The following is a 22,308-nucleotide window of genomic DNA, read 5'->3' on the forward strand; positions in this document are numbered from 1 at the left end:
CAGGGGAGAGGGAGAAACAGACTCCCCACTGAGCAGGAAGCCCGACTCGGGGCTCGGTCCCAGGACCCCAGGATCATGGCCCGAGCTGAAGGCAGACGCCCAACAGACTGAGCCACCCGGGCGCCTCTACGTCACCTCCTTTTTTTTTTTTTTTTTTCACGTCACCTCCTTTATGTCTTCTTCCTCCTTCCCCCGGCAGGTGTGTGCCTCCACGGGGCTGACACCTGCCACCCCAGCTCCTGCTTTCATCCCCCTGCTGTCACGGGGAAGTTCTTTGTCAGGAGGGAAGGCGACTTGTATCTGGAAATGGTTCCTCCGACCTTTTTATGAAAACCTAGGCTTGTGCTATGTGCCTACGATGACACGTTAGGCTATTTAGTGCTGACTGATCCCCATTTGTGAGCAGAGGGAAAATTCCTCCATGTGTACACATCCCAAGTAAAGGCATCAAAATGATCTCCTGGGCTGAGAGTTGAACTGTGTGCCACCCCTCTTGCCCCCGACCGAAAAAAAAAAAAAAAAAGATTTACTGAAGTCCTACCTCTAGTCAGGACCTGGGAGTGTGACCATACCTGGAAATAGGGTCCTCTCTAATAGAGGTGATTAGTTGACGGTGAAGATGAAGTCACCCCAGAAGAATAGGGTGGGCATTAAATCCAACGCGACAGGGTCTTTATAAGTGGAGTGACATGGGGAGCGGGAAGCCGGGCGGTGACAGGGACAGAGATTGGAGTCATGCTTCAAGAAAGCACAGGAACACCAAGAAGCTGCAGGCAGCAAGGGAAGGTTCTTCCCCAGCACCTTGGGGAGGAGCTTGGCCCTGTTGACACCGAGATTTTGGACTCGTGGCCCCCAGAACTGAGACAACACATGTCTGTTGTTTCGAGCCACTTCGTTCATGGTGTTTTGTTACGGTGGCCCTAGGCCCCCAAGAGGCCTCCGCCGGCAGCAGCCTGCCCTTCCGGCCACTCCGGCCAAGGCCGCAGGACACCCACAAGCTCCCTCTGTCACCTCTGTCCCTGCCCTCGGGTCCCACCATGGCTCTGAGCAACGCAGCAACCATCAGGGCTCTGACTTGAGGGGTACCCCAGAATAATCCCCCAGAGGCCCAGCAAGGTGCCCAAATCCACACCAGAATCGCACAGCGCTGTTCCTCAAACTGTGCCCCCCCCATCAGAATCATTGCAGGGGCGCCCGGGGGGCTCAGTGGGATAAGCAACCTGCTCTTGATTTGGGCTCGGATCAGGATCTCCGGGTGGTGAGATCGAGCCCCCCACCCCTGTGCTCAGTGGGGAGTCGGCCTCTCTGCCTCTCTCTCTCCCCCTCCCTCTGCTCCCCGCCACCCCCCCACCCCGTGCCTGGTCACGTGTGCATGCATGTGCGCACCTGCTCAAAAAAAATTAAAAAAAAAAAAAAAAGAATCAATGCAGACAACGGAGTGAAGTGCCCCAGCCCAACGGACTCAATATCAATATCCGGGGCCAGGAATCTGAATGTTCAACCGGCACTTCGTGGGTCTCTTGGCACCAACAACCAGGAGGAGGCTCGGGGCAGGTTCAGACTCGGCCCGGCCCCCACCCCAGAACATCCTGGCGCCCTGCGAACACTGCAGCCGGCTGCGGGGGGGTTCCCATTGTCCCCGGACAGCGCTGTACAGGAGAGAGCAGGTCAGGAACAGACCCTCCCGAGGCTGAGGCAGGTGGCTGAAGTGGGAGGGACTTCAGGGGGCTCACAAAGGGCCTGGGGCAGAGAAGTGGCTCAGAGAGGGGACCCAGCAGGGGGGGCGTGCAGGGCCGCGGGGGACAGCGGCTGGGGGCACGCGGGGGCCCTCCCTCTCTGGCCTCTCTGAGCCTGCGGGTCCCCATCTGCCCAAAGGAGGCCACTCCGCAGGCACCGAGTGGGAAGGGCACCCAATGCCAAGGCCCCGGGTGGCCCCAGCCCCGGGGATAAGAGAGCAGGTGCAGGCATCCCAGGGGACCGGGCACCAGAGGCCTGGGGACACTGGCCGGGCCACCCACACTCCCGGGCCTGCAGCCCCAGCTGCTTCCCTGCCCTCCCCTCCTCCCCCGGGCTCTCTGGGGGAGAAACTGCCCCACCCTCCCCACCTCCCCACCGTCCCCTCCTCTCTTGTGCTGGGGCAGAGGCTGGCCAGGAGAGCCAAGGGCCCGGGGCCACCCAGCCCAGGGTCAGCCCCGACTCTGCAGGTGGAGGGGGCGCGCCGCTCTAAGACAGGCCTCTCCCCCCCTCCCCCGCAGCCCGGACCTCCCCAGGTAAGGCCGGGCCTCCCCTCACACAGAGACCCCTTGGCAGAGCCTCGGGTAGGCACCTGGCCCCACTGGTGACCTGCAGCCCCCCTGCCCGGGCCTCAGGGGACTGAGGTTCTCAAGTGCTGGCGCCCCTGGGGCGGCCTGGTCACCTTTAACCCCTGGGCCCAGCCCTGGGCCTGTGTGGCTCCAGGAGGCTTAGAAGGGGTGGAGGAGTGGAGGGGAAGAAGGGGAGGTGGGGCAGCCGTTGGGAGCCAACGGTCTGGGCCGTGTGCAGGGAGCCCCTCAGCAGGGCTGGGGCTGGGGCTGGGACCCCTGTAGCCGGGGGCCCATGTCACCCTGCTGGGCCCCGTTGTCCCCTTCTTGTGGGCACAGCTTTCTGCAGGATAGTAGGATTCCCAGATTCTAGTTGTTTCCTCAAGGAGTGCAGGGTTCAGGGAAGGAGAGGGGTGGCGCGGCCCAGTTCGCTAGGGGGTGATGAGCGCTGGGTGCATGAGGGGGTGCATTGGGGAGCCCCACAGACAGGAGGGAGCCGGGAGGGCGTCACCCCGAGGCCCCAGGACGGTCCTGCCGCTGAGCCGGGAGCTGGGCCTGTGGGAACTGGGTGTGCAAGGCAGGAGGGCTGCAGAGGGAACAAGGCCCCGCTGTCCCCTCGTGCTCCCCGACCTCCTTCGGCTGCTGCTGGGCCCTGGGGACTGGAGGGTTCAAGGCCAGGGGCCCGGCAGCGGCGGGGAGGGTCCCCCGTACCCTACAGGACCCCGGGACCGTGGCAAGGGTGGGAGCCAGGGCCACTGTTGCTCGGCCGACAGGGTGGCCACAGCCTGGGCCTGAGGCTGGGCTGCACGTTGGTGGGGCGCTGAGCCGAGTGCCACCCCGAGGTGCCGGAGCCGAGGGAGCTACTGGGAAGCTCTGGCAATGGTGGGAGGACACCGTGAAGACCGACCCTTACCTATTGTCTGGGGGCACTGGGGGGGCCCAGTCGGTTGAGCAGCTGCCTTCAGCTCTGCTCACGATCCCAGGGCCCTGGGATCGGGCTCCCTGCTCAGCGGGGGGCCTGCTGCTCCCTCTGCCCTTCCCTCCCCCTGCTTGTGCACGCTCTCTCTCTCTCTCTCTCTGTCTCAAATAAATAAATAAAATCATTTTTAAAAAAGTATTGTTTCTAATGGCAGAAACTCGCAACAGTCTAAATGCCCGTCAACAGAGGAAGGCATCGCTGTTCCCCGGAGCGGCCTGAGGTGACCTCCGAAAATGGTTCGCTACTCACTAGACTCAGAAAACCCTACAAAATCGTGCAAAGGTTCAAATCTTCGTGTTTGCTTTGAGGACACGTGTGAAAGTGCCCAGGCCATCGAGGGTGTGCATATCCAAAAGGCCACCAAGCTTCTGAAAGGTGGCACTTTGCAGAAGCAGCGTGTGCGATTGCGTCGCTACAATGGTGGAGTTGGTGGGTGTGCGCAGGCCCAGCAGCGGGGCTGGACACGGGGTCGGTGGCCCAAGAAGAGGGCTGAGTTTTTACTGCACATGCTTAAAGACGCAGAGAGTAATGCTGAACTTTTAGGTGTAGATTCTCTGGTCATTGAGCACATCCAGGTGAACCAAGCCCCCGAGATGCGACATAGAACTTACAGGGCTCACGGCCGGATTAACCCACACATGAGCCCTCCCTGCCACATCGAGATGATTCTTACTGAAAAAGAGCAGATTGTTCCTGAACCAGAAGAGGAGGTTGCACAGAAGAAACTGAAGAAACAAAAACTTATGGCCCGGGAGTAAAAATAAAAATAAAATCCAAAAAAAAACAGAGAGAGAGAGAGGAAAGCATCAATTGCTTGCCATGTGCTAACACCAGAGAATGTTCTATAGAGTCCAGGTGACTGAAGTCTAGCTCTGTGTAGCAACGTCGGGCAAACCAACGGAGCATAATATTGAACAACGAAAGAAGGTAAGTTGCGCCGGGCCCTCTGTGCTGCTCTGTCTCCAATGTGTATACATATATATTTACACGCACATATAACTTATTATCATAGAATCAAACACTGTGCTATATGATACTAAACTTCAACAACGTATGCAATAGCATAATTATTTATGGAGACAATATTTGTATTAATAATAGAAAAACATGCCTGGGAATAATAACCAAACTCACGGAGAAGGGGAAAGGGGGAAATCAGGAAAGGGGTACACAGGGGACTCCGATTGGGTCTGTATCACTTTGTTTCTTTAAAAAAAAAAAATCTGAAGAAAATCGGGCAAAATGATAAAATTTTATAAACCTGGGGAGGTGCTCGGGTGCTCATATGACTTGCTCTTCTGCTCGCGGGACTCTTGCAGGAAATTTCAAGGTCTCTAATATTTCATGAATCTCATTGTGGGGCCCTCGGGTGGACCCCCCAAGTCCTGGAAGATGCACCCTGGTAAAATCCAGTGTTGGCTTCAGTTTGTCTGAAGCCCCATGTGATATGTGGCCTGCCTCCGGGAGGCCTGGCTTCTTCCCATGTCATCACTGGAGAGGCTTCCCCCGCTGCAGAAGGGGTCAGGAAAACATCGTCCTCCTCACCGCGTACCTCGACGTCGCTGGGACAAGGAAGCCTGAGGACACCGGTGCAGAAGCAAGGCTGTTCCAGTTATTGTCACACTCGGAAGGGCCCAGCTCCCGTCCAGGGCCCTGCGCTAACCTATACACCCTCGGCGGGTCGGGGGTGGTGGTGGTCGTTGCCTACAGTTGCCAAAAGCAAAGACCAACCCTCGGGGTTTTGAGAATTTCCCTGTGGGGCAGAAGGCGATGCCCCTCCGAGCTGTTTCCCAAAATCCACACTAGACAGGCATGTAAGGGAAGCTGGGATCAGCCAGGCCTTGGTCCTGACAAGAAAAACCAAAGAGGTCCTTTGTTTCCGACCTCACAACCCACACCTTCTGGAGGTTTTACAGACGAAGAAGAAACAGAGGGTCCAGGAGGTTACAGGGTTTGCCAAGACCACGCAGCCAGTACCTGCTTGCTGAAGCCAGGCCGCGCGGCTCCAGGGCCATGAGGGCTCCCGTCTCCCTGCCACAGGGGGTACCCCCGGATCCACACCCTCTATCCGCAAACCTGGACCAGCCGAGGGTCAAAGTCCAGAAGGCACCGATTTGAGAGAGTCCGCGCACAGGGATGGCCCGGTCCGTGAGGCCCCCGGGAATCCAGGACAGCACGCCGCAACGAGACCTCACAACACAGCCCAGCACAATTACGCATGTTAATATTTCGGCAGCAAAACGTAGTAATCTGCACGCTGGGGAAGGGCGATGGGAAGTCCACGTGCCCAGGTGGGAAGGCAGTGGAAAGCCCAGCTGGGCGGGCCAAGCCCCCAAATGAGAAGTTTCATTTCTGCCCTTCCTATTGTGCCCTTGCGAGGCTCAGGTGGGAGAGATTCCAAAGCATCTGTCTTTGTTTATTTTTTTTAATTTTATGTATTTATTCATGAGAGATACAGAGACACAGGCAGTGGGAGAAGCAGGCTCCCCCGGGGAACCCGATGCGGCCCTCGATCCCAGGACCTGAGCTGAAGGCAGATGCTCAACTGCTCAGCCACCCAGGGGACCCAGCATCTTTATTTTTTTTTATTTTTTATTTTTTGTATTTTTCAGCATCTTTCTTTAAATTAAACATCACTCTAGTGCCCTTGCCGTGGTCCTCCTGCCCCCATCCCTACCAATTCCAAGCCCCTCCGTGGGCACCCCCTCTTGGGGACCCCGTCCCTACTCTGCTGTAGCCTCCCTCTCTCTTCTGCTCAGCCCGTTGGCGCGGCCAGAACCCGCGCGAGGCTGAGGGCACCGGGCGGAAAAGCCAGGCTCGGGGAGGCGGCATTGGCCGTCGTCCCCACCCAAGGTCAGGTGGACACTCTGTCTCCACTTGAGTCTGCTTTAGGATCCGCTGAGCATCGAGTGGTCACAGAGGTAAGAAGGAAATGATGGGCCCCAGGTTTTCATTGGGAGATTGGGAAAAGAGTCATTCATTCATTCATTCATTCATTCATTCATCCTTTCTAGATGCTTCTCGAGCTCCTACTATGTCCCAGCAGACAGAAGACCCCTGTCCTCACTGGAGAGGGGAGTCACACTTGGATTCAAAATATCCTGTGCAAAGGTGATGGGTGCCTTGGAGGGCAAGAGTAAGGGAGCTCAGGGGCCAGGGCAGTACCTGTGGTTTCAGATAGGGTGTGGAGTTGAGCCAGCAGGTAGGGGGGAGGAGGGAACCTCACCAACTGTCTAAGGGAGAGGGTTTCAGGCAGAAGGCACAGGACGCATGCCTGGGAGGGGGTGGGGATGTTCCTGGAAGGTTCCAAATTCAACCAGGAGGCGGGTAGGGCTGGCAAAGAATGAATAGAGGGAAGGAAGAGGAGTTAAGTGTGTCTGAAAGTGTCGGGGTGCGGCGGGGTGCAGAATCACTCTGGGGCTGGTCATGTAGGGCTTTGCCTTGTTCCCTGAGAGAAGGAACTGTTGGAGGCTTTTTGAAAAGAGCAGGACCAGCATATTGGTTACAGGAATCACCGTGGTGCCTCCCGGACCTGAGAGTCATCAGACTTGAGTCTGAGTACAGAGGTCCACTATGACCCCAGGATTGTAGGACAGGAAATATGGTCTGGAGAAGACCTGGGCAGGAGGCCCACGAGGAGGCCGCCAGCAGGTGTGGCCTGCAGCAGCCGGATGGTGGCACTGCGGATGGAGGGCGGGGCACCAAACCCACGAAGAACTTCAAAAGCACAATCCAGACTGGGTTCGGTGGATTGGCGAATGGAGAGTCTCAAAGACAAGCCGTAGGTTTCCAATCCGGGAACGTGGACTGTGGCACATTTTAATGAAATGACAAAAATGAATACATCAAACATGAACACTGGGTTTTTTTTTTTTTTTTCCTCTTAAATAGGCTCCACGCCCGGGGTGGAGCCCGACACAGGGCTCAGATTCACCACCCTGAGATCAAGACCTGAGCTGAGATCACTGAGACGGATGCCTAGAAATAAGTCAATCAAGGAAAGACAACTGTATGACCTCACTCGTATGTGGGATTTAAGAAGCAAATCCCACATACGATGAATATAGGGGAAGGGAGGGAAAAATAAAATAAGATGAAATCAGAGCGGAGGGAAAACCATAAGAGAGACTCTTAACTCTAGGGAACACACTGAGAGTCGCTGGAGGGGACGGGGTGGGTTACGAGGTAACCAGGTGACGGGCATGAAGGAGGCCGCGTGATGTCATGAGCCCAGGGTGTTCTGTGCAACTGATGAATCCCTGACCTCTCCCTCTGAACCTGATAATACACTATATGGGCATTAACTGAATTTAAATTTTTTTTTAACTTTTTACTTATTTTATGATAGGCACACAGTGAGAGAGAGAGAGGCAGAGACACAAGCAGAGGGAGAAGCAGGCTCCATGCACCGGGAGCCTGACATGGGATTCGATCCCGGATATCCAGGACCGTGCCCTGGGCCAAAGGCAGGCGCCAAACCGCTGCGTCACCCAGGGATCCCCTGAATTTAAATTTTAAAAAAAAGTCAGCTGCCTAACTGACTGAGCCACCCGGCGCCCCAACCCATCTAAAGAGCAATCCTTAGATGACTCGGCCGGTGACCTCGGGCCGCTGCCAACCCCCCCTCGTACACGAACGGCACTGCGGGGGTGCTCCGCGCCCGGGCTCGCTCTGCTTGCCCCTGACTTCTGGCCATCTCCCACATGAAACCGTGTGCTCTGGGTTTGCAGCGTTGGTTTTTTCCTTAAAGAAGTATTTTAAATTGCGATAATCAGTGTGACCTACAAGTTGCCTTTTTAGCCTCTTTCAAGCGTGCCACTCGGTGGCATTGATCCTAGTCACGAAAGTCAAAGCCGCCTTCACAAAAGTCTCTGGGAAGCCTGAGGAGCACCTGAGTTACAGACTAGGAAACAAGGTTCAGATGGATTTTTTTTAAGATTTTATTTATTTATTTATTCATGAGAGACACAGAGAGAGACAGAGGCAGAGACACAGGCAGAGGGAGGAGCAGGCTCCGTGCAGGGAGCCCGATGTGGGACTCCATCCCGGGACCCCAGGATCACGCCCCGGGCCCAAGGCAGACACTCAACCACTGAGCCACCCAGGCGTCCCTCCCCAGGGGACATCTGACCCCATACACAGAGGGCAAGGAGGGACAGAAGAGAGAGCCAGGCCACCCCAGCCTGGTGGGCGACAGGTGCAGTCAAGCTGCAGCCAGTAGATCCCCCCACCACCTCCGCCCGCCAGAACCTGAAAACTTGACGTCGAGGCTTTCACGTGGTTCAGTGACTCTACCACCCAGGCCTCAACCCCAAGGCTACGTCCTTGAAACAGCTCCAGCGGGTGGGGAGCCTTGGATGACCCCGGGGCCGGCCCACGGGTCAACCGGAGGTCACATCCTCTTAGTGACCTTAGCCAACACAGGATGATCGTGTCACCCGGGCCGGAAGACCCCGGCCCCACCAGGAGGGGAAAAAGCAAAGTGGAGAAGGAAAAGCCCGTGCCAGCCTCAGCCTCGCCCCGAGGGCCCGCCCCTGGGAGCCTGGGCCCGGACCCCACTGCCCCCCCCTGCTGTACACTTGGTGACAGCACGGTCCCTCATTCTAAGTGGCAGGTGCAAACGGCGCAAACGGCAGCTGGATCAGCCTCCGCCCAGGACCGCCCGCAAGCCCGCCGGGTCAGGTGCGCAAGCGTGAATGCAGCTGCGCCCTCGGCCCTTGCAGGTGCCCCGGGAAGATGCAGAAACGCGGGGCCCGAATCCCGGGCGGCGATCGCAGAGCGGCTCCCTGCGCCCACAGGCGCGCCCCGCAGGAGGTCACCCGGGCTGGTGCCAGGGCCACGCGGGAGGCCCCCAGGGACCCCCGGGCAAGCGCCCCCGTGGCCAGGGCCTGCTGGGACTGACAGCCTCCCTGCTGTCTGCTCCCGTCCCGCCTCGGGGACACCCAGGAAGAGCCCCCCGCCCCGGGCCCCCCAGTCTCCCGAGCCTGCCCTGGCTCCCCCGGCAGCACCCCGGGCCCACCCTCCCCCACTCCTCCCCGGTGGGTCCCTGCCGGCCCGCGAGGTGCAGCGCTCACGCCCCTGCGAGCTCGGAACCAGCAGCCTCTGCTTAAGCCCCTTGGCTCCGTCCTCGCTTCGCCCCACGAAGCCTTGAACTCCGGGCCCGGGCTGAGGGCCGAGGCCCCGTGCTGCTCCCGTGTGGCCGCGCGACCCTCCCTGAGCCGCACGCACAGGCGAGCCAGCGCCCGCTGCAGGGGTGTCCCACCCAGCCCCTGAGCGACAGGCCCCCTGTCGGGGGACTTGGGGACCCCACCTCGGGCTGGGGACCCTGGCACACAACCTCGGGCTGGCGGGCCGCCGGGCGTTAGCGGGACAGCGCAGGCCGGGCCCGGGCTCCCCGGCTGCAGGCGGTGGCACAGGGCACCCTCAGACCCCCGTGGCCGTGGCCGTGGGGAGCGGCCCCCACCTTGGATGGCTCAGCTGCGCGCTGACTCCCCGGCCTGAGGGGCGCTGCAGCCTCCCAGACAGGCCCAGGCCGCGGGGGAGCCCAGGCCCGGCAGGGTGGGGGGCGCAGCCCTTGGAGGGGGGAACCCACGCTGAGCCAATCTGCACATCGGGTCCCTTCGCTCCTGCTTCTCAAAGGGAAGCTGCGTTCTCAGGGCCGCACTGTGCACCCCCCGGGGCCCGACTGGCTCCCCCAACAAGCCCCCTTCCGGGGCCGGGAACCGGATCTCTGGCCCGCGATGCTCTGAGCCGCTCGGTGCCCACCCCCGCTGCCTGGCTCACGCCCTCTCCCCCCACCCTGCTCCTGTCATTCCCACGCGCGGGTTAGAAAACTTGCCCGCGCCTCAGTTTCTCCATCTGTGAAGTGGGGATGGTGCCAGTAACAGCACCTGCCGTGCAGGATCGCGGCGAGGGGCCCGCCGCCCACGGGCCCACACGCACTGTGAGCCGTCGCTGTCATGGGGCCCCATCACCCTCCTTGTACCCCGGCTCTGCCCCCCACGAGTGTGAATGACACGCAGCGAAACTCCTGCACGCATTTCCTTTTCTGTACAAGGTCAGCGAGTCCCTTGCTCGCAGAGGCCTTGAGGATCGCGGGGACCTCGCCGTCCTCCCCGCGCTGTCGCGGAGCACCCCGGGGATCCCGGCCCAGTTTCAATCCCAGCCTCACTGCCTCCCTACTGACCCCAAGTCAGTCCTTTCTTATTCTTTTTTTAAAGATTCTACGTATTGATTTGACAGAGAGAGGGAGGGAGGGAGGGAGAAGGAGGAAGGGAGGGAGGGAGGGCGAGCGCACAAGCAGGGGCAGAGGGGGAAGCCGCTCCCCGTCCAGCAGGGAGCCCGATGTGGGGCTCGATGCCAGGACCCCGGGGCCCCCCCGACCTGAGCTGAAGGCAGCCGCTTCATCGACTGAGCCACCCCGGCGTCCCCCGCCAGGCCTTTCCCGTTCTCCCCATTCCCGGGGGACCTCAGGGCCAGGCCCTCTGGGGCACCTCTGGCGCCGTCCCTGCAAATGGCCCTGACCGGCCATTGCCTTTCCCTGTCTTCCCCCCCACCCCAATTCCAAGATTCCACAATTCTCCACCTTCCAATCCTCCGGCCCCAGTCACCGCGTGACTACCTTCCCAACCCCTCGCCCTCGCTGCCTGGGCCGAAGTGGGTGGGCAAACCCCCAATCCAGATTGCACCCAACACGCCAGCAGGAGAAAATGATCCCAGGAAGCGCACCCCCTCTCAGCTGACACCTCGCGTCCCCAGCAAGTGGGGGGAAGTCGCTGCTCCTCGTGTCAGCGGAGGCCTCGACGCCTCGTGCACGGGGGGAACTGCACCCCTGCTAGCCTGCTAGGGTGCAAGGGGCAGGGTGCTCCAGCCAACGCTGAGCCCTCCCCACCTTTCTGCCTTCTCAAGGATTTCACTCTCACGCTTCTCTTTTCTCTGGAAACAGTCAGTTCCTTCTCCTTCAGCACATCACTGCTGGGGACATATAAATATGCCTTCGTGTCATCAATGTTTGTTTTTTTTAAAGATTTTATTTATTTGACAGAGAGAGAGAGAGAGAGAGCACAGCATGGGGAGCAGCAGAGGGAAAGGGGGAAGCAGGCTCCCCGCCGAGCAGAGGCCCAACGTGGGACTCGATCCTAGGACCCTGAGCCAAAGGCAGATGCTTAACCACAGGCGCCCTGATCTTTTTCTTTTTTAAGCTCCCCATTGCCGTCCATGCCCCCTCCCACTCTTGCAGCAAAATTCTTCACACGTTGCCCGCATTGGTGGCCTCTGCTTCTCCCCTCCCTCCTGTTCCTCCCCCGCTCCCACGGGGCTCCGGCCACTGCCACCCGAGGAACCCAATCCTGTCGGTGTCGTGACTGATTTTCTTTTTTTAACTAAAAGCCATCTTTTACATACATGCTTCCTTAGGGTCACAAAAACAAAGGCCTTGAAAATTACGCGGAGGCTGAAAACAAGGGATCTTGATTTGGAAATCTAGGTGTAAGGCGGCGGTGTCTGGGTGGGGGGGAGGTTCAAGGACGACCGGGGATTGTTACTCTCGGTGGGCGCAGCCTGGACCGACCACGACGGGGTTTTTTTTTTTCTTAAGGAGAGGAATGTAATCTGTCAATCAGTTTGCAAATTTGGGGGTACGACTCATTTGTGAATGAATCTGACTCATTGTAATATTGTTAAAATCTCAGGATAATTTCTCTTTCATATCTCAAACCAGTGTCCACTTTGCTGTTGCCAGCATGTTTGGTGACCCCGATCGTGCAGGATCTCTGGAGCACCCAGCACGTGCCAGGCACCGGGTGTGAGGAAGTAAACAACCTGGGCACCATCTCGGCCACGGGGCTTATAACCTAATTTAGGCAATAAAATAGGCACCAGAGGAGGACATAACAGCAAATCGTGACATCTGGCATGAAAGGGAGGGGGAGGAGAGATTCCTAAAATCTCTGTCGCCTTTTCCGAGGAAGACATAGGCTGAGGAATTGAGAGTGAGGATTAAGCCCATGAGGTGTTGGGGAAGGGCTTGTTCCTGGCAAATGGCACGTCTCAGAGCTCTGGGGCAGAAAGAACAGGAAAGAAAGCCAGTATGAGTCGGGGGGAGCCCCAAGACGATGGCAGGGAAGACTTCAGGGGCAAGGCCAGCAGAGCCGTGGGGAACATGCTCACAAACGGAAAAGTGCTCAAGGGCTCAAGTTTTCTCAGACATACTAGCCAATCCTCATCCCTCCCTCCTCCACTTGTTGGCAGCATGTGACATGAAGAAAGCTCCCCTGACGGGGTTTCCGTCAAGCATGTCACCCAGGTGTCCTCCTGCCTCCCCGGCCACTCTTTCCAAGTGTCCTCTGATAGCTCCTCCTCCAGCAGGGAGAAAACGGGCTCTGCACCCCGGAGGACCCCGCAGCAATGATCCTTGCCCCTTCCACGCCCACTCTGTTATGTAGACATCCTGACTTTACAGCCTAAGAGAGGTGTATTGTATATATAAATTTTTTTAATCCTCCACACCTCTTCCTGAAAGGTAGGCAGGACAAAATGGTGCAAAGCACGTGGTGGAAGGGAAAACAGGAAGTAACATGTTGTCAACTTCAGAACGGTTTTCACCATCGTTTGACATGTTGACAGTCACGGATGCCAGTTTATAGCATCTAGCTGGGCTCCTAAACACCCAGTTCTACTATCTGAAAAGTGGAAAAAATACAAATCAAAATATTAATGGTCGCTCTGTAGCAGGAATTGAGAATCAGAACTGAATAAAAACAGTTCCTAAGGTTCTCAGCCTGGTTGGGGAGATATGGGAACATTGGAATTGGAAGGGCCTGAGGCACAGATTACAAACTTGTCTCCTTGCTTTGACACTGAAAATGTCTATCAAGCGGGTGGGCTCGGCGTCACGTGGTCATGTGGCGGGAGGACTGATCATCTGTACAGCAATAACCACGCAGAACACTTAGCATCTGGGGGTGCTGTGTGTTCACCCTGTACCCCCCAGAGCCAAGGGGACATTTATGAGTTGTCATCACCTGTTAGCCAAGCTGCCTGGCCCATGCAGACCCACCTTGGCATCCACTGCTCGGTGGGACGTGAGCTGAAGGTTGAAGCGTGGCCCTCTGGGATTCAGTGGTACAGGCTGCAGTGCATAGATTCGGCATAATTAGGCCCACCATCGTTTAAACAGATTTACAGGACGGTGAGCGTGTTGCATGTAAAATTAATCGCACAGGGGTCATTTGTAAGTAAAAAAATATATCCATTTTCAATGCATCTAAGGGAGCGGCTTTTAATTAAAAGATGATCGACCTCGGGGATCCCCGGGTGGCTCAGTGGTTTGCTGCCTGCCTTCGGCCCAGGACTTGGTCCTAGAGTCTCGGGATCGAGTCCCACATCAGGCTTCCTGCATGGAGCCTGCTTCTCCCTCTGCCTGTGTCTCTACCTCCCTCTCTCTCAATCTGTCTCTCATGAATAAATAAACAAAATAAAAAAAAAAAAAGTTCTTGGGCAGCCCGGGTGGCTCAGTGGTTTAGCGCCGCCTTTGGCCTGGGTTGTGATCCTGGAGACCTGGGATAGAGTCCTATGTCGGGCTCCCTGCGTGGGGCCTGCTTCTCCCCCTGCCTGTGTCTCTGCGTCTCTCTCTATAGTCTATGGAAGCTGTTTTTTAGTAATTAGAGGTTGATTTTTTTTAATGATTACTTAATGGTCTCACTCTTTTGTAAGAACTCTTTTTTTTAGATTTTATTTTATTTATTCATGAGAGACACAGAAAGAGAGTATTCCTAAGAGTTTAAATACTATTTCCTGCTGTAAAATAATCCTTACTCTCATACGATAAGGTTTTTGTGACCTTGACTTCACATAATGCTAAGTACCCTCTCCCTTTGTTCAGTGAGAACTAAAAATGATATGTTGGACAGTCAAATATATATTCTAATGAATGCAATCAGTCTATAATAATTGCTACAAATGCAAGAGGTGCCTAAGAAACTGATTTGCCCCGAATTCATACAACCCATGATTTCAATTACAGCAGTCTTTAGAAGTATTTAGCACACTTGCTTGCTAGATTTCCTCAAGAATTGCAAGTATTTAGATTAACTCAGACAACTATATCTATATCTGTATCTAAGAGAGATTCCCTAGTTACGGGGTCATAAACCCAAGGTTACATACCATCATAGTTTTCTTCACATTTATATTCAAATGCTCTGAATAAAGAAGATAAAATGTTTTAGCATTTTGCTAAGTGTAAAATTTTTGTTTTGGAAAAAAATCAAGAACGGAAGGAAAAAAGAAACCTACAAAGCCAGAGAATTAGCAAGACTATTATCACAGTGCCCATTAAGGCACAAAAAAAAAAAAAAAAAAAAGTGCTATTTAAATTCCTAAAATATCAACACATTTTATCCTTGAAGAGAGCAGTACAGAATTTTAATAAGTGCTGATCTTTATCAGGTGTCTGATATGTGCCAACCACATCGCTCTACAACACCCATTTAGTCCTCAAACCCTGAGACAGGTACTCGATTATCCCCGCTGTGTGAAGGTCAGGGCCTGAAACCCCACACAGGCTGTGTGGGGGGAAGCCCACTGCCCAGGGTCCTCCAAGCCCCACTTTGCTGGTCATTCACTAAATTCAAAACTCATATTCAGCATCAGCTGCTAAATAAACTAGAAATAAAACGATAGTCTCTATTGCTCAAATTATTTCTAAATATTAAAAGCAAAGTTTCTCATGGTGTGGAAATCAGAGCCTAGATCTAAAAATAAAATGATAACAGATTATTTGAAAAAAAAAAAAACAGATTATCTGCACCACACTTATTAAAACTTAAGACCCAGAGACACTTGGGTGGCTCAGCCATTGAGTATCTGCCTTCAGCTCAGGGCATGATCCCGGGATCCAGGATTGAGTCCAGCATTGGGCTCCCCATAGGGAGCCTGCTTCTCCCTCTGCCTGTGTCTCTGCCTCTCTCTCTATGCCTCTTATGAATAAATAAATCTTTAAAAAATTAAAATTAAAAAATAAAAGTTAAGATGGAATTCGGCTATCAGTTCAAACTCTTCTCCTTTGACATAATATAAACCCAGTTCCTAAATTATCTATCATATGCATTAAAATCATTAATGAAAAAACTATCCTCCTAAAATCAGGAATGATTCACAATTATTTAACTCAATGTTAAGGTGTCGCTAGTACAGCAACAGAACTAGTACCGATGCCTGGTTCGAGATGAACGCAGAGTTTGGGAGTTTCGGCTTCAATTCATCCCTAGGCTGCAGCTGCAGAAAGCAAATGTGCCCAGGTCAGAAAATCTTTATAAATTTCATGCTGAAGTCACATGGGACAGATTACTGTCTAATAAAGAACTGGTTGCTCATTGTGAAATTGTAATTCATTCTAATAAGCTGTAATGCTGCCTGAGAGATTACCTGTCTTGCTCACAAAAGCTAATTCAAGACATCTGTGCTACGCCATGAAACTGACCGACCACCAAGAAGCATTTATGCAAATTACAGATGAATCGTGTTCCAGGCCTGCTACGCACAAGGCTGCCCGCCGCACAGCCGCTCTCCTGAAGATGATGGCTCTAGTCACCGAGCTCATCCACACAACAGTGGCTTCTCTTCAGTTTTCCCTTCAACACCGACACAGATCAGCCCCACTGAGGTACCTGGGGCACCTAAAGCATGATGTGCCTCAAATCCTAGCCCAACAGGTACTACTGAAGAAACAGGTGAATGATACGGGACCAGGCAGTTACCCACTCCTGTGGATATAGTATATTTTCCTGCCTGAAAATATTTAAAGCTTTAAAAAGTGATGCTTTCATTCCATGGTGAACTGATACTAGAATTCATATATAAAATAGAAACTCATCGAATATGACTCATTTTAGGAACGAGCACCAGGAAATCAACATGTGCACAAAAGCTAAATTAGGTTTCGTTGATCCATGTTTCTAATGTTCCTAAGGTGTGACATAGAAAGCCACCGTGTGTCTTTGATCAATTCTGAACAGGAAAATGACACATCTAAATGCTGCCAATTCGAAGAATTCAGAGCTCAAATCCAGTAACAAAATGAGAAGATAATTATGTAGGTGTCAAGCGGTGTTTTTGCTATTTAGATAATAAAGACAGTATCCATCTTATTTAGCATTACAGTAAAGCCGTATAATTTTGAAAAACATAATTTTGAAAGCATTATGGAGACCCAAGAATCAACTAGAAAGGGGAAGACGGAAAAGGGGAAGACGGAAAAATAGGAATAAATGTTATCTACACGTTTAAAATACTAAATGCATCAAAACCTCCCATGATGAATGACTGTTTAAATGTAATTTCTTCTGGAGAGAGGGATGATTCCTGACACCTATCTTTTAACAGAAAAGACTGAAATATTCTTCACATTCGATTTATGTTTTCTTTAAACATGAGTTGTGCACACAGTATTAAAAAGAAATCTTAGCAAAAAGAAAGTCTATCATAGTGACTATACTACCGAGAGAAGACGAAGAGGACTAAGGAAAAACTAAAACGTATGGTTTATTTCCTTGTGATACAAAGAAAATTAAAAGTGGTCCAAAACACCTCAGTCCGTCTCCCATGTCCTCCCTGACGTGATGAGAACATACAAAATAATGGCAAGTGAGATCAGGAGTCTAGCTCAGGGTCAAGTTTTTCCACTTTGATGACGATCTCTGGAGCTAAGGCAGCAGCACCAGCTTGTTGATTCTCCGCCTCCGACTCAGACAACACTTCTTCCTTTATTTTCACAGGTTTATTACCGGCTTCCTCCTCTTCATCTGAAGATTCATCGAGCTCCCATTCATCATCTATATCCATTTCAAATACTCTCACATGGCGGAGATTTGAGCTCAACTGGAGAAAAGGTCAAGCATAGAATTTTTAAATTAATAGCTTAACTAACACATAATATACAAGAAGTCAGAAGTCTGAAGAATGGTTTTTGATTAAAGTTATTTTCCCATGGATTCACAACAAAATCACCTCACTTAGCCTCATTTGCTGCAAAAGGATCTCCATATACCACAGCGATCTCAAGTAGAGATCACTTTATTTTTTTCAAGTAGAGATCATTTTAAATAAACAAATAATATCTGGAATTGTACGACTCATTAAGCTTTCTCAGAATGAGAAAGCTACACAGCCAAGACTACAACATGTTCATAATCAATAAAAGCAATACACCACAGGGACGCCTGTGTGGATCAGTGGTTAAGCATCTGCCTTCAGCTCAGGCCGTGATCCCAGGTCCAGTGATCAAGTCCTGCATCAGGCTCCCTGTGAGGAGCCCGCTTCTCCCTCTGTGTCTCTGCCTCTCTCTCTGTGTCTCTCATGAATAAATAAATAAAATCTTAAAAAAAAAAAAAAAGCAGTACATCAAGAAATGTTCACATTTCCTAAAAGGACCCGATAGCTCCAAAGTCATGTCCTCCTGTTATTCTTGGTCAGCAAACAATCTGTAAATACTTACCACACAGGACACTTTGCGAAAACCATTCCCAGCAACATATTGTGCTTTCATACTTTCCAATAATCGCCAATGTTTCTCAAAATGCATGGTACGTGTGGGAATAGCACTGCACTGTTCATCTAGCCTGGAGAAGGGAAAAACCAACCCCAGAATGAAAAAGCGATCTCCCTGGTTTATGAAGGGTTGTATCATTGTCCACCATGGGTTCGACTTCTACTAATATTCCCCTCTCCAGTGTAATTCTCAGCCACTGTGTAAAAAGCTGCGACCCTGTATCCTAGGAAAATATTGCGATTCCAAATAGCCAGAATGGCATCTTACTGAGGTTTCTGATTCCTTTTCAAGGAAAACAGACCTATTTTTAAATTAGAGAAGAGACCCACTCACTTAAATCTAAGAAAACCAAAGTCGTTTCTGGAATTGGCTGTGTCCCCTCCATATGGCTACTGAGATTCTAATTCTGAAAGGAAACCACTGAGAGCAGTTCTACTATTAACTGGGGTTAACTGCTACCCTTGAAAACACAACAGAAGTCCCATTTGCCATTCCAAATAATTCTCTGCTTGATTTCACCAAGTACTTCTTGATTTTTTTAATAAAGCAAAAGGGCAGAAGAGCTGTTGAAGCCAGTATTTTTTAAAGAAAAAAATGGTACTTCTGCTCAGCTGACTTTACTGCCATCCCTCGTAAACATGGTCTAGCATGCCTAAGGAATTAGAATTAGAATGTACAAGACGCATTAAAAAGCACCTAACTGTTGTGTCCCAAAGATGCTCTTATGAATGAGTGAGTCACCTTGTGGAGTAAGCCCCAGTGAACTGATACTCTGCAGCAACCTCGCTGTCATACACTGAAGACAACGGCAGCTGGACCAGGAGTCTATCTCTTCCTTCGCGCCCCACGGTGTCTTTAAGAACCACGGTTACAGTTTCATCATCATAAAACTGTGCGTCTAAGCAGCTGTAGGTGCTGGAAGTGAAGTACTTTCTGTTATATCACAAGTGATCGGGACTACTGAGAAAACACTCTGGTACCACGCAAAAAAATGGATGAAACAAAACCCACGTGACATTCTGTACAATTACATTTAAAATATATCCTTGGTTTGCACTAAAATCAGTTACCAACAATAGTGATTATTCACTAACGGAACTAGGCTCTAAAAATACGTCATCATGGAAAAAGAAAAACCCGTGAGGGTGAGGTGATTCACGGTTCCAGGACACTCCTGACACCAAGTCAGGCCTTAAGCCTATGGAAATTCCATGAATGGCCCCTTGTAGATATACTGGCTAAACAAGCAGGCTCACTTGACTGAAAAGTAAGATTTACAGATGAAGAGTCACAACAACTTCAGAGATATTATCATAAAAAACTCCTTTTATGTAAGGAAAAGTGAGTGAGAGAAGGACTGGCCTGTGATTAGCGTCCATTCCACAGCCTCAGGGACGACTCTGGTACTGTTAGCCTTTTATTCCTAAGAACATACCAGAGCAGTGAGAATGATGCCACCTCACATGATCGTTGGCCCACATGCCCCCTGGAACCACCTTGCTTTTTTAACAGACAGGGGAGCTCAAGAGTATCAATCACAGGAAACCACAGCTACATAAATTCCTGTAAGGCAGGATGGTTCTATTTGACCAGTAAGTCAATCAAAGTATAACCTACGTAAGCGATCCTGTCCCGAGCTGCAAGTTACAATGGCCTGCTAAGCGTAACATCACTGTCCCACAGTCTAACCACATTTCTATAATTAAACATACACACCCATCATATGCATGCACATGTACACAATCTCATCCAAATGAGATCCAAGATTTACCTTCTTCTCACTTTTTCCGTTGTGGCATATGTGAAGCTCCCAAATTTAATAGCAATTAGTCCATTAGTTACAGATCTTGAAAAAAAAAGGGGGTACGAAAGAGACTGTGTGAGACAACCTGGATAGCCAATCATCTAAATGCCTGAAAGAACACGAGCCACTGTTAGTATGTTCACCCACACAGCACGTCCCTGACCAAAATACGTCATGCTCACTCTGCAGCACTGACAACTCATTTAAACACCTAGATAGACAACCCTACATCAGAATTACAACTTGGCTTAAAATCTTAGTCACTACAGTAGCTAGAAACCTTACAGAATTAAGGACGATTGGAACAACCAAATTATTTCTCTTTGGCCCCATCTTGGGTGTCAAAACATTTCCTTCAAATTCAGATTAAAATACTATCAGTATTTCTGTACATGATCTTATGTTTTAGAACTTTTATTTCGGGTTCTCAAAGAAGTCTCTATAAGCAGGCCTCTCATTTAATGAAAGGCATACTCAGCCTGAGGCAAAAATCCTTTCGATAAGGAACCCAAACCAAAGTTGTGAACTGCTCCAAGTTCATGAGATACCATCCTGAGGGTTCGATTGTCATATTTTTTTTAACCCTAAAGAAATCCCGCATGTCACAGCTACACTTGTACAAAAGATCATCTAGCATCAGAGGGGATCACTCAGCTTCTTGATTTGGCGTTACCATCCTAATGACGTGAAAACACCCTAAGAGCAAGTCTAAGTCAAAGTCGTAAGGCAGCTTCATTGAACCCCAAAACATTGGGGAAGGAAGCTGTAGGTTTTATTATTAAAAATCATACAATCTCATTCTCTAATTCAAACTTTAATACTTACTGGGAAATATCAGTATGTCTCCTTAAGATGCACATTTTATAAAGCGAATCTTCCAGAATAGTAAAAAGAAGATAATGTAGATTTGAGGTTTTATTATTCCACCTAAGGGAAAAAAATGTAATGTCAAAACCTGATTTTTAGTTATCACTGCAGAGAACAAGACTGTATTGCTCACATGAGATGGGGAGAAACACATACTTACAGAAAAGGAAATTTGAACAATCTGCGTGTACAGTCCTGACTAGAACAAAAGAAAAAAAAAAAAGGCTAAGAAAAATTAAACTGGCTGCTGAATTTTACCACCCAAAAAGTAAACAGAATTACCTTCTAGCATCCCTATATAATGGAATACAGATTGCTTGATTCATCGATTTTCCAATTACGTCCTAAATAAAACATTAAAAATACAATGAAAATATTTACATACACACAGATACTCTACAGAAAGTACCTGACCATCACTGTTCAAATCTAGTAAAAAGCCATCTAGATCACCAAGCTTTCACACAAGAGACTTCAGTGACAGTCGTAACAGCAAGGAAAAGAGGCAAAAGAAATTGTGAGCTGAAAAGGACGCTGGGGAGAAGCGTGCATGCCAGACTAAGAACCCCCATCCCATCCCCAGTCTCACGGCACCGACTTTCCTTCCTGAGAATGAGACACAACAGCTCTGTAACCAAGACCCTTTGTAAAAAGTCTGTTCTAGGAACACATAAAATAATAAGGTTGCCAACACTTTCGATAGCCTTGTTATTTGTTTACTTTTTAATTTATGTAAGAAACTAACAATAAGAGAGGAAATGTTAGGGTGAACCAAATGAACCTGGCGATTTTGTTAGCCAAAAGCTGGATCCCAGCATTTTCATATGGCTCACCTTAATGACTATGATCGTGAGTCACATGTTATAGACACCCTCCCTCCTACACAAAGACATGCATTTGTTTTTCAAACTTACTGCTGGTTTTTGCAAGCACAGATCAATAATGTTCTCCATCCGCCTTTTCACAAAATGCAATGATTTTCGAGGATAATACGGAAACAGCAAAGGACTTTCTGGTTTCAAGCAAAAAGAGAAACAGAAACAAAACCACGAAGCTATAGTAAACCAAATGATTAGGAGAAAATAATCTCTTGTCAGAGCCAGTCCGCACAGCTTCTGTGGCCGTGGAGAGTCCCCTGACCGCTTCACTATCCCTTTGCACGACCTCATGACAATGACTGTGGCCTTCCGCCTCTCTTCCATCATCCCCTGCTGCCAGCCCACTAAAACCCACCATGCTTACTACAAGCCGAGTCCCGCAGCTTGGTACTCTAGTCTATTTTCCCCACCAAACTCTAACGGTGTGCTTCCGCTGGGTGTAAGAAGGGATGATTTGGGAACCACAAGACACAGGGTAAAACAGAGTTCTTTCTTCTCTACTCTTTGCCACAATGGGGTGACAAAAGCAGTCCAGTATTGTTTTGGGAGAGGTTAATAATAAAAACAGAAACAGGAGGCAAAAACTAAAGCTGTGTTTTTTTTTTTTACTTTTCAAAAGGCTACCCTACCAGTAGAAAGTGATAAATAATTGTTCGCTGAGAGCAACTATGCTAGATTCCTTTATATGTTATTTCTATTGCTCACAACAGCTGTACGAAGTAAACATCGCAAGCTCCAATTTATAGATTAAAAAAATGAGGTTTACCCAGGAGGTTTGGCAAATGCCCAGCGTGAAAACGACAAAACAATCTATACCCGTGAATCCAACCCTCAGACTCCCAAAGCCCACCTCTTCTACTCAGCTCTGTAGGCTTCCTTGACTCGAGGCATCTCATGGCACAGCTATGCTGGACAAAATGAGTTTTAATCAC

General features: G+C 50.8%; 1 protein-coding gene and 1 pseudogene across 1 annotated transcript in view; one reads left to right on the plus strand and one right to left on the minus strand.

The window, feature by feature from the left end:
• The first annotated feature begins 3,512 nt into the window (after window positions 1-3,512).
• On the plus strand, window positions 3,513-4,037 carry LOC144291222 (large ribosomal subunit protein uL22 pseudogene; annotated as a pseudogene).
• Window positions 4,038-16,797: 12,760 nt separating this feature from the next.
• The window catches only part of ANAPC4 (anaphase promoting complex subunit 4), a 36,231-nt gene continuing 30,720 nt past the window's right edge, over window positions 16,798-22,308 (minus strand). Inside the window, exons 21-28 of the mRNA XM_077880720.1 lie at window positions 21,413-21,510; window positions 20,781-20,842; window positions 20,659-20,697; window positions 20,457-20,558; window positions 19,599-19,673; window positions 18,569-18,742; window positions 17,774-17,897; window positions 16,798-17,157 (exon numbers count right to left, since the gene is read on the minus strand). Of these exons, the coding sequence (XP_077736846.1) occupies window positions 16,930-17,157; window positions 17,774-17,897; window positions 18,569-18,742; window positions 19,599-19,673; window positions 20,457-20,558; window positions 20,659-20,697; window positions 20,781-20,842; window positions 21,413-21,510 (902 nt within the window). The 3' untranslated portion in view covers window positions 16,798-16,929. The remainder of the gene's footprint in view (window positions 17,158-17,773; window positions 17,898-18,568; window positions 18,743-19,598; window positions 19,674-20,456; window positions 20,559-20,658; window positions 20,698-20,780; window positions 20,843-21,412; window positions 21,511-22,308) is intronic.

The sequence above is a fragment of the Canis aureus genome, chromosome 2 (assembly GCF_053574225.1).
Source record: "Canis aureus isolate CA01 chromosome 2, VMU_Caureus_v.1.0, whole genome shotgun sequence".
Classification (NCBI taxonomy): Eukaryota; Metazoa; Chordata; class Mammalia; order Carnivora; family Canidae; genus Canis; species Canis aureus.